The sequence below is a fragment of the Schistocerca cancellata genome, chromosome 7 (assembly GCF_023864275.1).
Source record: "Schistocerca cancellata isolate TAMUIC-IGC-003103 chromosome 7, iqSchCanc2.1, whole genome shotgun sequence".
NCBI classification, from domain to species: domain Eukaryota; kingdom Metazoa; phylum Arthropoda; class Insecta; order Orthoptera; family Acrididae; genus Schistocerca; species Schistocerca cancellata.
The window spans coordinates 164485288-164503136 of record NC_064632.1 but is presented as its reverse complement, the minus strand read 5'-3'; the positions used below and the strand labels follow the sequence as shown (position 1 = coordinate 164503136).

Here is a 17849-nt window from a genome sequence, read left to right as displayed (position 1 = left end):
CTGAAAGGGGAAACCAGATGGCGCTATGGTAGGTCCGCTAGATGGCGCTGCCATAGGTCAAACGGATATCAATTGCGTTTTTTTTTTTAATAGGAACCCCCATTTTTTATTACATATTAGTGTAGGGCGTAAAGAAATATGAATGTTTTAGTTGGACCACTTTTTTCGCTTTGTGACAGATGGCGCTATAATAGTCACAAACGTATAACTACGTGGTATCACGTAACAATCCACCAGTGCGGACGGTATCTGCTTCGTGATACATTACCCGTGTTAAAATAGACCGTTTACCAATTGCGGAAAAGGTCGATATCGTGTTGATGTACGACTATTGTGATCAAAATGCCCAAAGAGCGTGTGTTTGTATGCTGCTCGTTATTCTGGACGACATCATCCAAGTGTCCGGACCGTTCGCCGGATAATTACGTTATTTACGGAAATAGGAAGTGTTCAGCCACATGTGAAACGTCAACCACGACCTTCAACAAACGATGATGCTCAAGTAGGTGTTTTAGCTGCTGTCGCGGCCAATCCGCACATCAGTAGCAGACAAATTGCGCGAGAATCGAGAATTGCAAAAACGTCGGTGTTGAGAATGCTACATCAACATCGATTGCACCCGTACCACATTTCTATGCATCAAGAATTAAATGGCGATGACTTTGAACGTCGTGTACAGTTCTGCCTCTGGGCACAAAAGAAATTACGGGACGATGACAGATTTTTTTCACGCGTTTTATTTAGCGACGAAGCGTCATTCACCAACAGCGGTAACGTAAACCGGCATAATATGCACTATTGGGCAACGGAAAATACACGATGGCTGCGACAAGTGGAACGTCAGCGACCTTGGCGGGTTAATGTATGGTGCGGCATTGTGGGAGGAAGGATAATTAGCCCTCATTTTATCGATGGCAAGCTAAATGGTGCAATGCATGCTGATTTCCTACGTAATGTTCTACCGATGTTACTACAAGATGTTTCACTGCATGACAGAATGGCGATGCACTTCCAACATGATGGATGTCCGGTACATAGCTAGCGTGCGGTTGAAGCGGTATTGAATAGCGTATTCCACGACAGGTGGATTGGTCGTCGAAGCACCATACCATGGCCCACACGTTCACCGGATCTGACGTCCCCGGATTTCTTTCTGTGGGGAAAGTGGAAGGATATTTGCTATTTTGATCCACCGACAACGCCTGACAACATGCGTCAGCGCTTTGTCAGTGCATGTGCGAACATTACGAAAGGCGAACTACTCGCTGTTGAGAGGAATGTCGTTACACCTATTGCTAAATGCATTGAGGTTGACGGACATCATTTTGAGCATTTGTTGCATTAATGTGTTATTTACAGGCAATCACGCTGTAACAGCATGCGTTCTCAGAAATGATAAGTTCACAAAGGTACGTGTATCACATTGGAACAACCGAAATAAAAGGTTCAAACGTACCTACGTTCTGTATTTTAATTTAAAAACCTACCTGTTTCCAACTGTTCGTCTAAAATTGTGAGCCATATGTTTGTGATTATTACAGCGCCATCTATCACAAAGCGAAAAAAGTGGTCCACCTAAAAGATTCATATTTCTTTACGTACTAAAAGAATGTGTAATAAAAAATGGGGGCTCCTATTTTAAAAAAACCGCAGTTGATATCCGTTTGACCTATGGCAGCGCCATCTTGCGCGCCAACCAAAGCGCCATCTGGCTTCCACCTTCAAGCTAGACAAGTTTCGTTCTTTGTAGTTTTTCGTTTGACGCTTATTTCGTGAGATATTTGGACCGGTCACGATCAATGGGCCACCCTGTATATGAGAGAAGGATATGGTAGCTCAGAACAAAACTGGGAGTCTGCATTTGGGATGAGGCCTGAACTATAGGTGAGTTGAGTAGATGCCAGGAGATCACTCACAGCATGAAAAATAAATGTGATTAAAATTACCATGGGAAAGAATTTGACGAGATGGAAGGCGGAGTGCGGTGATATATGTCCAGCAGCTGGTTACAGTGCCCTATGACTGAGGCATTAAAATTTGGATTTACGTGGGGCGTAGTGTCAGGATAAGTGTACTAGGTGTTTTGGAAGCTGGATATGGAGTCGAGTGGAATGTTTGTGGCTAAGCGATTTTGGAGGAAGGAAAAACATTGAGATTAGGAGAGTTGTATGCCACATTTGCTGAAATGAGGATAGGGCAGACGTAGATCTTGTATAATCTTCGTGTCCCGAGTACCACATGCAGTGTAGCCCTCCACCAATGTTCAGATTCTTCCTAATCACTTGTCAGGGACGTTCTACATTAATCTCGAAATAGCTTTCTTTTAGCCAACCTTACACGATCGGGTTCCTTGTAAAGATGCTCTGTGTCCACTACGTGAGGAACTATCCATTTTCATGAGTAAGGAATCATCTCACCTCTTGCGGAGTGTGCCTGAATTCTGGTACAACACTACTGGCCATTAAAATTGCTACACCACGAAGATGACTTGCTACAGACGCGAAATTTAACCGACAGGAAGAAGATGCTGTGATATGCAAATGATTAGCTTTCCAGAGGTTGGCAAGGTTGGCGCCGATGGAGACACCTACAACGTGCTGACATGACGAAAGTTTCCAACCGATTTCTCATACACAAACAGCAGTTGAACGGCGTTGCCTGGTGAAACGTTGTTGTGATGCCTCGTGTAAAGAGGAGAAATGCGTACCATCACGCTTCCGACTTTGATAAAGGTCGGATTGCAGCCTATCGCGATTGCGGTTTATCGTATCGCGACATTGCTGTTCGCGTTGGTCGAGATCCATTGACTGTTACCAGAAAATGGAATCGGTGGGTTCAGGAGGGTAATACGGAACGCCGTGCTGGATTCCAACGGCCTCGCATCACTAGCAGTCGAGATGACAGGCATCTTATCCGCATGGCTGTAACGGATCGTGCAGCCACGTCTCGATCCATGAGTCAACAGATGGGGACGTTTGCAAGACAACAACCATCTGCACGAACAGTTCGACGACGTTTACAGCAGCATGGACTATCAGCTCGGAGACCATGGCTGCGGTTACTCTTGACGCTGCATCACAGACAGGAGCGCCTGCGATGATGTACTCGACGACGAATCTGGGTGCACGAATGGCAAAACGTCATTTTTTTTCGGATGAATCCAGGTTCGGCTTACAGCATCATGATGGTCGCATCCGTGTTTGGCGACATCGCGGTGAACGGACATTGTAAGCGTGTATTCGTCATCGCCATACTGGCGTATCACCTGACGTGATGGTATGAGGTGCCATTGGTTACACGTTTCGGTCACCTCTTGTTCGCATTGACGGCACTTTGAACAGTGGACGTTACATTTCAGATGTATTACGACCCGTGGCTCTACCCTTGATTCGATCCCTGTGAAACCCTACATTTCAGCAGGATAATACACGACCGCATGTTGCACGTCCTGTACGGGCCTTTCTGGATACAGAAAATGTTCGACTGCTGCCCTACCCAGCACATTCTCCAGATCTCTCACCAATTCAAAATGTATGGTCAGTGGTGGCTGAGCAACTGGCTCGTCGCAATACTCCAGTGACTACTCTTGATGAACTGTGGTATCGTGTTGAAGCTGCATGGGCAGCTGTACCTGTACACGCCATCCAAGCTCAGTTTGACTCAATGCCCAAGTGTATCAAGGCCGTTATTACGGTCAGAGGTGGTTGTTCTGGGTACTGATTTCTCAAGATCTATGTACCCAAATTGCGTGACAATGTAATCACATGTCAGTTCTAGTATAATATATTTGTCCAATGAACACCCATTTATCATCCGCATTTCTTCTTGGTATAGCAATTTTAATGGTCACTGGTGTAATATATATTTCGCTTGATGTTACTCATGTTAGAACAGCTTCCATATTCTTGCCTGATCTGTTTATGCTTTTACTCTTCCAGTTCTAGATATTGTATACTCTGTTGTTATCTATCACCTATCAGTCTGTTTCTCAAGTGCTCAAAATTATACTGATGAAGGATAAACTTATAAGCTGTTATTTTATGAATAAAAATAAATTTAATAAATAAAATATGCATGTGTTAACTCCAGCACATGGGACACAAAAAAGGTGGATTTAGCTTGAATAAAAGAGCTGAACAAGTTACAGATTTTCTGAGAGTGCTTGTTAACAGTTTTCTTGTATGTGACGGCACTGACCTCTGTTTCATCTTATCAAAAGTAAAAATAGTTCTTTTCATCTAATTTGGTAATTTCCTAACTCTCACACGCGTTGGCCACTCTTTGTTCTGGCCACGAACTATGGTAATTTTCCGAGAGATATTCCGGCAGCGTTATATCATTGTAACATGCACCAGCGCAGGCGGTCGATCGATATTTCAGCAGACGAGAAGGTCTGTTTGGCTGCGTTGTTATACATAATTCCAGCGGACTCGTTCTTCTATCAGATGTCGCGCCGTGCCGCGTTGGAACGGATGTCATGACAGTGAGAGGCGGAAAGTAGACAACACCGGTAGTATTCTGGCCGTAAACAAAAAACAAACACAGTCCTTAATGCACTTGAGTTTCGATCTGTCAACAGCGGGTCTTTCGAGCGCTCGTTAGAACGCGGTGAGGTTTGTTGACAACCAAGTGAAAAAAAATCAGCAATCTGTGCATCTACGTGCGCTTTGCTGCTCGCGTCATGCCCAGGAAAGAAGGTATGTAACTGCTTCGCTTATGAATGCTCTAACTTTGCGGCTGTCTACTATCATTAATCATAACATTTTGCATTTGACTGTGTTAACGCACGATAATCTATCAATGCCGAAATGCGCCTCGGGCGTGAAAGCAACTCAAGAGAGTAAATTGTTGTGTAACCTACCATGCCCAGGGTGAAATGCAAGTACGGAGAACAAAATAGGTGTTGTATGAGGTCGAAAACAAAAAAAGTCTCTTTAAATCAGAAAATTCATGTATGTTTGAATTAGTACTAGCGAAAAATGTATCGCTTGGAAGATAACAAAGTCTGGCACTAGATTCTGTAACAAAGTTGAAATTAAATCTGTTGTTGGTGCGATTAATCGGCTTCAGGTTCCAGAAACACGACAAAAAGTTGTTTTTATTTATTTTAATATTATTCCTACACTATGCAACAGACCCAGAAACGTATCCCCCACTAAGAGCTTTATTAATTGTAGAGTGTGGACGTCTTAGATATTCCCGCGCAAGAATTCCGTTAAAGAACCAAAGATTAATTCATCTCCACCATGGCTTAAGAATAATTTAAGACTGTTGTTTCTGAGATCAGAAGTTAAAAAGAAATTCGTGAAACTGTCTCCAAATGAGAAAATTGGCACAACTGGATGAGAATGGCATCCAATTTTGAAGTTATGCTATCAAAATGTCTATCAGTTGGCAGATAACCATGTCAGGTAGTAGACTGCGTAACACCGTTGAAATTAAATGTGCTGTTGGAGTAGACAATGCGTTTTAAAGTTTCCTCAATTTAGTATTTCGTATTCCAGAAATATGACAAAAAAGTAGTTCTTAATTGAACTGATGTGTAAAGATTGATACATCTCGAACAGAGAGTATAAATAAATGGAAACCAGTGATCTATGAGATCACAGATTAAAACGTATTTCATGAAACGAAAGAAGAGCTTGTAAATCAGATGAAGAAAAGACTTAGTAGCTGTATATGAATTGTATCTAGTTTGTAGTTGTGAAGAGACAACTGAAAATGAGAGTAATAGATTTAGAAAACTTCATTCAAAGCGTTAAGAACGTGCTTGAGAATTTAAGTTTAACACTTTATCAATCTAAGTACTAAAACTGAAGTTACTCTGCTTTTATCTTAAAATTGTACGTAGAAACGGCAAATATAGCGACATGCATGAAGCTATACATAAGGTGAATTCAAACAACTGCGTATAATTTATGTAGGTCCTATAAGTATGCTAAACTTAAAAGCTCTATAGGCATATTTTCAGTTGTCGCTGTGGCTGTTATTCAGATTCATTACTTTGTGTGTCATACTTAAGAAATAAATGAAATTATTTCTATCAGACCAGATTATCAGGGAATCACTGAGATTTTTACGAAGCGGCACGTACAGAAAAAACTAACAAAAACGATCAATTTTTTCATCAATATTGATAAGACTGTAGCTACTAGTCACAATGATGTATCCTGTGGTACAATTGCATAGTTGTAGAAAAGGTAATTTTCAAAGTCAACAAAAATCACAATCAATCACTAGAGCAAACGACTCAGTAAATTGCAATAAGGCAGTGTTTAATCACACGAAATTTTCGGTCTATGGTCGTACAAAACTGATTCGTATTCAGGGCCAATGTATGGACAGAACGAAAACGGGTTCATAATGCATTAAAATAATAAGAACGTGACGTTATGTACTGTGAAATAAGATCGGATCGAACTGCATTGCGCATAAGAAGAAAGCAAAGTAAAAAACAAATCCAGCCAATGCTGTCAGCACAAAATGTACCTACTTTTTTACGGAAATCTTTGTGTATAGGAGATCGTTCATTCAACCTTCTTGATATTACATTCTACTTTCCGGGAGGACAATAGGAAATATGCACATTCATATACATCCGTAATGCGCTGTTTCCTGTCGCCAGTTATCGATTACAGTGTCTTTGGTGCGTGGTGGGGGTCGTGTCTCGTTGCTTTAGTTGTTCAAGGCCTGTAGAGATAAGGAAGCAGCTGAGATCTGACATTTGTTTGTTTATCAGTGCTGAAGTGTCAGTTTACCCGTAAACATGGTGCGTCCGGGAACGTATTCACCGCTGAAAGATAAAAATAACATTGCTCTCACGAAGAAAATGAAGGTAAGCGCAGTGTAGAACCGCGACTCTTTTGATTGTGTTGCATGTGCATGTTAAAGTAAATCAGAAAATTATTTTCACAGATGTATCATTATGTACTAAGTTAGCATCATATTTGTGTATGAATTCTACCTGAAATAGTTACCTAACAGTACAGGTTTTGACTGTGTGCTTTTCGTTGCTAATTGAAAATGTTAAATGGTTTCGTATTTAAATAAAACTTGATCACGCTGTATGGTCGTGTGATTTTCAGTTTTTCCATTTCTTGGCACCAATTGAATATGTTCAGATTTCATGTTGGAACCACAAAGAAGTCTTTTATTGTGTAAGAACAAGTGTCCATCTGATTTATGAACTTCCGCAGAGGACGTAACTCATGGCTAATCATTGCAGTGCAATGCATTAGAGGAACGGTGGCTTTTTGGTGTTTGTTCGACAAATGCACAAGTTTTTCATTTATAACAAAACTTATTGGACTAGGAAAATGCTGGCGAACATGACAATTTCAGTTCCTCTCTTCATGTTTTATCTGTTTTCTGCTGAATTTTGCATCGTAGACCACACCAGTGTGTACAAACAGTTTTTAGCTATTTTGTCTATAAAGATATGATGATGAACACACGCACGTGTTAGTCCCACAGCCAATAATTTTAAGAATTGTGTGCCGGTTTCCAACTCCCTCTTGATTACCAAGAGTGAAGAGAAATGTAGAAAAAAATACATCTCAACAAATATTCAACATTTAAATGTTATAAACAATGTGCAAGCCATGTACTCCACTTTCTTAGAAGGAAAACATGAAGAAAAGGAAAACTGCAACAAGAAAGAGTGGAATCTTAGCTAGTTGGCGAGATTACTGTCAAAATCTTAACAGAATAAGTTTACCTTCATGCCTGGAGGGATTCACACTCTTTAGATGGTGTCTTTCCTTTCATGTTGAGAATAGGATTAACATTACTTGCAGATAAAGGTAAGTAAGGGTTTCTATGAGTTAACTGTATGAAACAAAAATTGGAAGTTCCATTGTGAAAGTTGTAACCATGAAAATGTTAAAAATATTGGGAAAGATGCCAGACCCCTACCTGTGTTATGGTGTTGCAGGCTATATATTAAGAGATTGTCATGGTGATGAGAGATGTATGTTGAGGGTGGGATTTTTTCTAGTCTGTGACACCTACTATTCCCTACTCATTCCACTTGCCACACTTCTTCAGTTGACTGATTTGCAATTGAAATCAGTGTATTCATATACACAATATCTATAACTTCTTGTGTGGCGCTGAGGCCTACTGAATATTCTCCTTGGGCAATTGATGCATGTCACATCTCTCTTAAAATTTTTCTACATGTAGTATACTGCTGCTAGCCCCAAGAATGGAGCTAAATAACTCATTATTCTAGCACATAACTTGGTTCATGATCAGAGGAACAATGGCAGATAGCAACTCTGTGAAGTGTACACATTTGATTATTTGTCATTTGCTGTTCAACTAGTGTCCAGTGCAAATTTAGCAGTCTTCTACTCCAGTCATTCATTTAAATTACTATACCAGATAGAAAAACTCCCAAAATGCATTGTTGAAGTGTAATCTATCCGTGGTTGACTGGCTGTGATACATCTGATCAGTGATGAACAAATAGACGTACATAACAAAAAATACAAGGGTTGTGTAATCAACAGGACTCAGCTAACTGCAGACATTTATTTCTAAGTCATAAGATCAGTTAAGGGGATTGGGTGTTTCTTTGTGAAACAGAATTCTGCCCCACAACTAGAGACAGTTCAGGAGCAGGACTTTTTTCTAGTGATGTGGCCACAAATGTAAATGTATGAAGGAATATGTGATATCTGAGGTTGTGATGGTGAAACGTGTAGATAGTATCAGTGACACCAATTGAAATTCCTAGTGGTGTATCTGAACTTTATACATGGAATTACCAATGTCTTTTCAGCTAGGAAATTTTGCTGAACTCTTTTAAATTATAATTTCTTTATTAAAGCTGTTCACTAGTGTGCTACATTCTTCTGGTTCGCATGGTAAGTTTTTGTCTGATGATAGTCTTGTTGGGAAGAAAAGTATTTAGTAAGCCACCTTAGATAAATAAATTGCTATGGAACATTACCTTTTGCATTTTCATTTATACTATAGGCATAATCTGTATCACTTCAGGCAGGGAGGTTATCTTCATAGTCTTGGATGTTATTGAATTTAGCATATGTTAAAATTCAGGAGCAAGTAAGAAACATGCCTCTCTCTCTCTCTCTCTCTCTCTCTCTCTCTCTCTCTCTCTCTCTCTCTCTCTCCCCTCCCCCCCCTCCCTCCAAAACAAATTCCTGCCCCCCGAGATACAGGCCTCTAAAGATGACACAGCGAACACCATTTTGAAGATGTGAATTTCGGAAAAATTTTAAAACAGTTCTATAACAGTTTTAGATATTTTGTTAGGGGTTTTTATTTTATTTGAAAGATAATTGCTTTGTGATTACAATGTTATCCTTCATTTGGACATATCTGTCAGTTTTTTTACTGTCACATTTTGAATTTTTTTATAATTTGATAATTTGCAGAAATTTTTTTTTTTTCAAAAATGCCAAACCAGAAAAGTTAAGATTTTTTTCCCTGTTGGTTAGTACACTGTAGTATTATATTCTCTGTAGAGGAGTGCTTCCATTTTTAAGTTTGACAGGTTATATTTTTAAAAATCATTTTTTTTAACTTTCAAGGCTAATGTACATCTTCACTGAAGTTGTTTCTTACTAATTTCTTTATTACAATTGTCTTTCTTGCAGTTATTTCTTGTCACCTTCTTTTTTTTTGCAGTTATTTCTTGTCACTTTCCTTGTTGCAGATAATTCTTACACTTTGTTGTTGTTTCTTTGTCGTGATTGTTCATTGCAGGTTTCTGTATTGTAGTTGTTCAGTGCTAATTTGTTTACTGAAGAGGCTTCTAAGAAACCTGAGACCATCTGGTGAGTTCTGTATTTTCGTGAGGAACTTGCCAGTTGACATATTCGCTGTGTGTTTTGTGAAAAGGACTGTTTGAAATGTCTTCTGACTGGGGCCACATGAGAACGAAGTGTGCTGACTATTTGCATGTCCATAAAAGAGTGATATATAAGACAAACAAAAAGAAAGGACATTGTTCGCCTTGGGAATAAGTGTTCTCACTTGGAGACTCTGTTTCAAAGTGAAGATGTTTCGAGTGACAACTTTTTGTGTTCTAAATGTTTTGACAGAATAACAACAATGATAATATCTGAACAAGGTGAGCCTCCCATGGTGCAGATGATGCAGATTTTGCTTCAATAGAGGAAGAATTATCTTGAATCAGTCAACTACAGAGATAGATGTTAGCTCTGTTATGAAAACGTAGTCAGTGAAGTCGAGTCATAAGCTCTTCGCATCAAGAAAGCCCAGAGAAATTACTAAAGCTATGGATGAATACAATACAGCAAAACTAACCACACTGTTCAAAGTAGAAATTCTGTCTTTAGAAGAAAATGAACCAAAGCTCTCCTGCACCTGTTGCCAGGATTTTTTCACAAATATAAATTCAGCTGTTGATTATTGTGCAGCCTATAGTGAAAAGGTGCAAGTTTTAACAGTTGTTGCAGAGACATTTTCAAAGAATACAATTTTGAACCACATTCCATCAGTATGAAAGTACATGGTAGACAAATCAAGAAATGTGAGGTCTGTAAAAGGAGACCAGACCCCTATTATGGTTGTCTTGTAGAAGCAGCTCAAGTTCAAATAGTGTAGTCATTTTATGTGGAAGATAAATGGGACTGTTCTCACCAGAGTGCCAAGCAGTTAAAGGTAAAAAAGTTGTGAAAGTGAAGAGGTACGTGACTCGCAGTATTAAAGAAGCTTTCTCAATTTATGAGAGCAATTACACAACTCCACGTATTGGAAGATCAAAATTTTATACACCCACCTAGAGATGTCTGTCTGTGTGTAGTGCGTGAATTGTGAACTTTGTGTGGTAACTTTGAAGAAATTACTGGAGCATGTGACATATGACACCTTGGTAGGGCATGTGAAGTCATTAGTAGTCTGTGACGTAAGGTGAGACTTGTTTGTTTCGAGAATGTGGTGACTGCCCAGGAAAGGGAAGACTGTCTTTACAGACACTTAGCCTGGAAGACGTAGCAGATAACTCTGCAGAAATTACATGTGACATTGGAGGAAATTAAACTAATTAAGAAAACTGTTGCCTGTGACAGTTTCTTTGATGAATGTGGTAAATGGTCAGTGAAAGCAGTAACACGCGAGCCTCTGAAGAAATTGCAACAACATGTTGCAGAACTGAAAGGGTGTGTACAAGCTGAAGAACTATGTTTAGTGCTTCACTGTGATTTTGCTGAGAACTGGTCCGGAATTCACCTACAAGAAGTACGAGGGTATCATTGGAGTAATGACCAGGTTTCAAATTTTACAGGAGTGACATATTTTCAAAACAAGACCACTAGTGTTGCAGGTAAAAGTGATGACACAGGACATGATTCAGCACATGCTTTGCTAGCAGTGCACAAAATTCTTCAACTGCCAACAGGGGCAGAGAAGATCATCATTACTTCTGATGGTGCTCCTAGTCATTTTAAAAATCTGACTGGGTATGCAGTGCTACTGGTCATGAAAAGGGGCCTTGTGATGGTGTAGGAGGCCTGCTGGAGCACTATGCTACAAAATATAATCTTTCCAGCCCAAATACAGCTGAGATTCAGAATGCTGAGTATTTTAAGAGAGTCATGAAATCTTACACATCCACAGCCCTCATTCTTTTGTCCAAAGAGGAACTCTAAGAATTCCATGAGCAGAAAAAAGAAGAATGGTCCAAACAAACTGTTCCTGTCAAAGGAATTCAGAAGACACATTTTTGGACTCAAAGTGAAGGGCAAACTCATATTGCGTGCATTCTAAGGAGCAAGAGAGAAGAAATTTTGTTCGTTTTGCCAACACTTCAGAAACAGGAGGACAATATTCAGATTCACAACCTGAGAAGGGGCATGTATGTGGCGTGTGTGTATGACTGTGACTAGTGTATTGCAGAGATTATATGTGTCAGTTATGAGTTAAACAAAATTGTAGTGAACGTTATGCTACCACGTGGACCAGCTGCTGGATATAGGTTTCCAGCTGAAGGACAGCAACAATGCCATCAGTGCTCACTTCCTGTTCACAATGTTTTGAAGATTGTAAGTGCTCCAGTTCCTCTAGGTTCAACAGGAAGGCATCACTCTATATCAAAGCAAGATACTGAAGCAGTGGAAAACATTTTTAGTTCATTGACTGGCTAATTTCAGTACAAAACAGAGTGGTCAGAAATTGTATAAATTGAAACCTTTAAGTCTTTGGACCTTTCACATACATTTTGCAACCATTTAAAATGCTTGAAAAATGAGTCTCTTACTCATCTTTCAAAATTAAAATTATGTTAAATAAGGCTAGGTTTTGATTTTTTGAGCCTGGTATGTGATAATGTGGTAATAAAACAGGTTTTATGTATGGCAAAAATTTCAGTTGTTTATAAAACCTGTTCAACTTAAAAGTGGAAGCTCTCCTTTCCATGGAATGTAGAACTATATGGTACTAATCAACAGAAAAATATCAAAATTTTATGGATTGACATTTCTGAAAGAAAATTGTTTTCCCGTAAATTATGAAAATGTTCAGAACGCTATAGTAAAGGGACTTTGACAGATAAGTCAAAAGTGAAGTTTTCTTTCTAAGCATAAAGCAATTATATTTCAAATAAAAAAAAAAAAAAAAATAACTAGAACTGTTCCAGAGATACAGCATTTAAAAAAATTTCGAAATTTTGCATCTTCAAAATGGTATGCACAGTGTCATCTTTGGAGGACTGTATCTCAGAACAGAAATTATTTTGGAAGAAACAAAAAAATGTGTTCCTTACTTAGTTCTTCATTTCAACACACGCTAAATTCAATAACAGCCGAGACTATGAAGGTAAGATTTTTCCCAGCTGTCTGAATTGTTATGGACTATGCCTACATGCAACTGTTCTACCACAGAATGACAGGAGAATAAATTAATTTGTAGGCCCTACGTCATGACGGTAATGGTAAGGGGATGGGCAGAGGAGGTTTTGTGAGGTGTTGGATGCAGTAAACAGCAATGGTGATGTTAAGTCAATAGCAGGCTGGTTAGAAAGATGCACAAGTCACACACACACACATATATATATATATATATAGTTATAATAGAAGGAAACATTCCACGAAGGAAAAATATATTTAAAAACAAAGATGATGTGACTTACCAAATGAAAGTGCTGGCAGGTCGACAGACACACAAACAAACACAAACATACACACAAAATCCAAGCTTTCGCAACCAACGGTTGCCTCGTCAGGAAAGAGGGAAGGAGAAGGAAAGACAAAAGGATATGGGTTTTAAGGAAGAGGGTAAGGAGTCATTCCAATCCCGGGAGCGGAAAGACTTACCTTATGGGGAAAAAAGGACAGGTATACACTCGCACACACACACATATCCATTAGTGTCTGTGTTTGTGTGGATGGATATGTGTGTGTGTGCGAGTGTATACCTGTCCTTTTTTCCCCATAAGGTAAGTCTTTCCGCTCCCGGGATTGGAATGACTCCTTACCCTCTTCCTTAAAACCCATATCCTTTTGTCTTTCCTTCTCCTTCCCTCTTTCCTGACGAGGCAACCGTTGGTTGCGAAAGCTTGGATTTTGTGTGTATGTTTGTGTTTGTTTGTGTGTCTGTCGACCTGCCAGCACTTTCATTTGGTAAGTCACATCATCTTTGTTTTTAAATATATATATATATATATATATATATATATATATATATAAAAACAAAGATGATGAGACTTACCAAACAAAAGTGCTGGCAGGTCGATAGACACACAAAGATACACACAAAATTCGAGGTTTCGCAACCCCTGGTTGCTTCGTCAGGAAAGAGTGGAGGAGAGGGAAAGATGAAAGGATGTGGGTTTTAAGGGAGAGGGTAAGGAGTCATTCCAATCCCGGAAGCGGAAAGACTTGCCTTAGGGGGAAAAAAGGACGGGTATACACTCGCGCACACACACACATATATCCATCCACACATATACAGGCACAGACAGACATATTCAGAGGCAAAGAGTTTGGGCAGAGATGTCAGTCAAGGTGGAAGTGCAGAGGCAAAGATGTTGTTGAAAGACAGGTGAGGTATGAGTGGCGGCAACTTGAAATTAGCGGAGGTTGAGGCCTGGCGGATAACGAGAAGAGAGGATATACTGAAGGGCAAGTTCCCATCTCCGGAGTTCTGACAGGTTGGTGTAAGTGGGGAGTATCCAGATAACCTGGACGGTGTAACACTGTGCCAAAATATGCTGGCCGTGCACCAAGGCATGTTTAGCCACAGGGTGATCCTCATTACCAACAAACACTGTCTGCCTGTGTCTATTCATGCAAATGGACAGTTTGTTGCTGGTCATTCCCACATAGAACGCTTCACAGTGTAGGCAGGTCAGTTGGTAAATCACATGGGTGCTTTCACACGTGGCTCTGCCTTTGATCGTGTACACCTTCTGGGTTACAGGACTGGAGTAGGTGGTGGTGGGAGGGTGCATGGGACAGGTTTTACACCGGGGTCTCTCCCCTATTAGGCAAAACTTCCTGGCAGATTAAAACTATGTGCCAGGCCAGGACTCTAACTTGGGACCTTTGCACAGGCAAGTGCTCTACCTACAGAGCTACCCAAGCACAACACGTGGCCCATCCTCACGGCTTTACTTCTGCCAGTACCTCAGGTCCTAGTTTTTTTCCCTGTGGTGTGTGAGCTAAATTATTATTCATTAACATTTGTGTTGTATCATTGTCATCTTCTCAGTAGTGTTGTATTAGGAATATAAACTCAGGCCCTTTACACGCTCATGTGAACTTATGACGGAGTCCCACTAATTGTGCATATGCAGTTCATTTCATATACATTTGATTGATGCTGTGCTGTCGAGAGGATTAAATTTTGCACTGGTTCCAGTCGCAGTACCTGAAAGTGAGATCATCAATAGACAGACAGAGCGCCCATGGGCTTCCCCCTGGTACAATGTATCCAAAACCTATACATGGAACACTTTGAAGACATGGGTCTCAAAATGGCATGCCTGAAACCGAAGGTGTTGTACCACTACATGGACGACATGTTCTTGATTTGGTTGCATGGCAAAGAAAATAAACAAGAATTTCTTAACCACCTCAACAGCATACATAATATTAAATTCACCATAGAGGTGGAAGAAAACGGATGTCTGCCTTTCCTCGACATCATGATAAAGAAAAAGACTGACAGCATGTTAGGTTATTCTGTTTACAGGTAGAAAACATATACTGACCTGTACTTTAATGTCAGTACCTACCACCATCCAGCGCAATGCAAATCTGTGCACAGAGTGCGAGACATATGTGACAAGGAGAGTCTACCTGCTGAACTGCAACACTTGAAAAAAGCCTTTCATGAGAATGGCTCTTCTGAGGTGAGACACGCTTTCCCATTGAGCAAGAAGAAGAGAGAAGTCTTAGGTGAAGAAGACACTAAGTGCTTGGCATTCTTTCCGTGTACTGGACTGTCCATGGCAAAGATTGCTAGGATAATAGAAGTGAGCAACACTAAAACCCCATTTCACTCATTGCCTAAAATCAAAAATATTCTGAGCCCAGTGAAGGGTAAACTAGAAATATTGTGCTGGTGGAACAGGTTCTGGGATTCAGTCTTTAAAGAAACTGTGGAGACATGAGTCCATGACTACCTTGTCATCTGAGATAGCATTTTCCACCTTAACACAGTATGGAATGCAACGATAAAAAGAACATGACAGGGATGCTCCAATGCAAACCCAGTGAAGGCAGCAGATGGAATGGACTGGTCCCACAAGGACGCGATTGCCTCACCCGCCAGCACACAAGGTGGCACCTCCCCCCACCCCCAGCTGCAACTACCCCCCCCCCCCCCCACCACCACCACCACAGACTACAACACCCCTTCCAGAGTCATATGATTGATGCTGCTGATGCAGACGATGCAGAGTAGCCTGCGGTCCAGTGGCTATAAAGAACCAGACAGGACACGAAACCAACACTTTGTCTGAAGATGACAAGTAGGAAACTTGTTGGAACATTGCTGCAGAATAATGCTTTGACTCTAGTGGTAACTGAGAAGACTTCATCATCAATGTGAATGTCATTTTCAATCTGCTCTCTCTGCCTTAAAAAAGCTGCTGTTCTGTCACTTGTAGCCACCAGTAATTTACTACTTGTTGTAGTGCCCTCCCTCCCCCTTAAGTTATTTGCAATTAGTCCAGACAGTTTTACCTTCCCTTTCCTCTTGAGGTGAAGGCCTTGCATGATATAATCCCACTTACTGGTAGTCAATAGGAACCACACTGATGCGAGACCCCCATACCTGATCCAAGCAACCATACCAGCTCTAAATTCTCTTTCCTAACAGAAGAGTTTAAATAAGGCCAGTCATGGTGCCTCGGAACAGATACAAGCCCAACCCCATTATGTGTCGTTTCTGAAGGTATGTTTACCAGGTCACCCTCAATTGAGTAATTAGGGTCCCTGTCTCGGCTGTTGCCTGTCCCACCCACCATTAGGATGGTGTCTTCTTTTGTGAAGTCTTTGCAAAGTAACCTTCATCCTCTATCACGTGACCCAGAGTTGCACTATGGTTAAGAAAACTTGTGACCTGGTAACCTGATGTTAGTTCAGTCTGCAACTGTTGGCCAACACCTCTATCATGTGAACAACCTAACAACAAAACTTTCTTCTTTTTCTTATTCTTCACAACTTTTCTTGACTACTTACTTCTCAAACACTTTTTGAAAGTTTTTGTGTCCTGTCTACTCCTGCATCTGCTTGTGGCTCATCAGTTTCCAACTGTGACACCAGATCAAACCTGTATCTACATTGACAAAGAAAATGTCTGAGAAAGTGCTATTCCCCTTTTTTTTTTTTCCTGTTGTCACTCTCATTTCCCTTCTCCTCCTTAACCTTTGCAGATCTTGTTTTGCTTGATCTAGTTGCACCTGAAGGGCAACCAATCTTCTCTTCCTGTTCCACTATCTTCTTACCTCTACAGCAAATCTCACACAACCCATTAGCTTTGTTTATTTCCTCAATTCCCACACTGCTGCAGTCACCCACATGAAAGAGACTGCAACAACCTGCACACCACATCCTGGAACAGTCCTATGGCAAGCCATACACTTCTGACTTAGGGCAAATGAATTTTAGCTTTAGTCTAAATTGAACAAGAATAACTTCCTATATAACTGAATTAATATATTAAATTTCTTAGATAGTTTAGGCCTAAAGTTTGGATACAAATCCAAAACTCCTGGGGAGATAGAAACAATTAAATCTCTATTGTTTACTAGACCAAACAAAAGTAAACAAAAAACTGAGCCTGCACTATATGAACTTCTCAATTATTTCCTGACTTTTTACTTTGCCTACTTGCTAGAGAATCAGATGGATAGCATGAAAGAATACACTAACAACACAAACTGTACTTTATTGAAATAATCACATAACCTACAGGATATAACAACATAAACAAAACTTGGTCAAAATTCGCACCTGTGAAATGTTTCCTTTTTTTGAAAGATATGCATGTTGAAGCTTAATGCTCATGCTCACATCTCTTGGTGGTACAGATCGTGCTACTCTTATCCATATTTCCCAAGGCCTGATCTCATCTTGACTGGACTGTGGTTGCCAGGTTAGTGGCTTGGTGGAACCTTCAGCTTTGAAATTGTTGGAGCCAGTCCATCATCGTGGAGTAACGCTGGCAACTGGTTGCTTTGAATTAATGCCTTAGTCTTCTTGCTAAGTGGGCATCTTAACTCTTCAGTTCCAATGATACCAACTCTTGCTCACTTATCCAATCATCATGTGATAGTTTTTTAATCATCCCATTTATCACATTCTTTTTACATAAAAGGGATATCGACCCGCAGACACCCATCCTTGGGTGTGATT

The 17849-nt window shown here is 40.3% G+C and overlaps 1 protein-coding gene across 1 annotated transcript in view; it reads left to right on the top strand.

Moving 5' to 3' along the window:
- Positions 1–6696: 6696 nt before the first annotated feature.
- The window catches only part of LOC126092434 (5'-3' exonuclease PLD3-like), a 104669-nt gene continuing 93516 nt past the window's right edge, over positions 6697–17849 (top strand). The window contains exon 1 of the mRNA XM_049908033.1: positions 6697–6835. Within this exon, the coding sequence (XP_049763990.1) occupies positions 6767–6835 (69 nt within the window). The 5' untranslated portion in view covers positions 6697–6766. The remainder of the gene's footprint in view (positions 6836–17849) is intronic.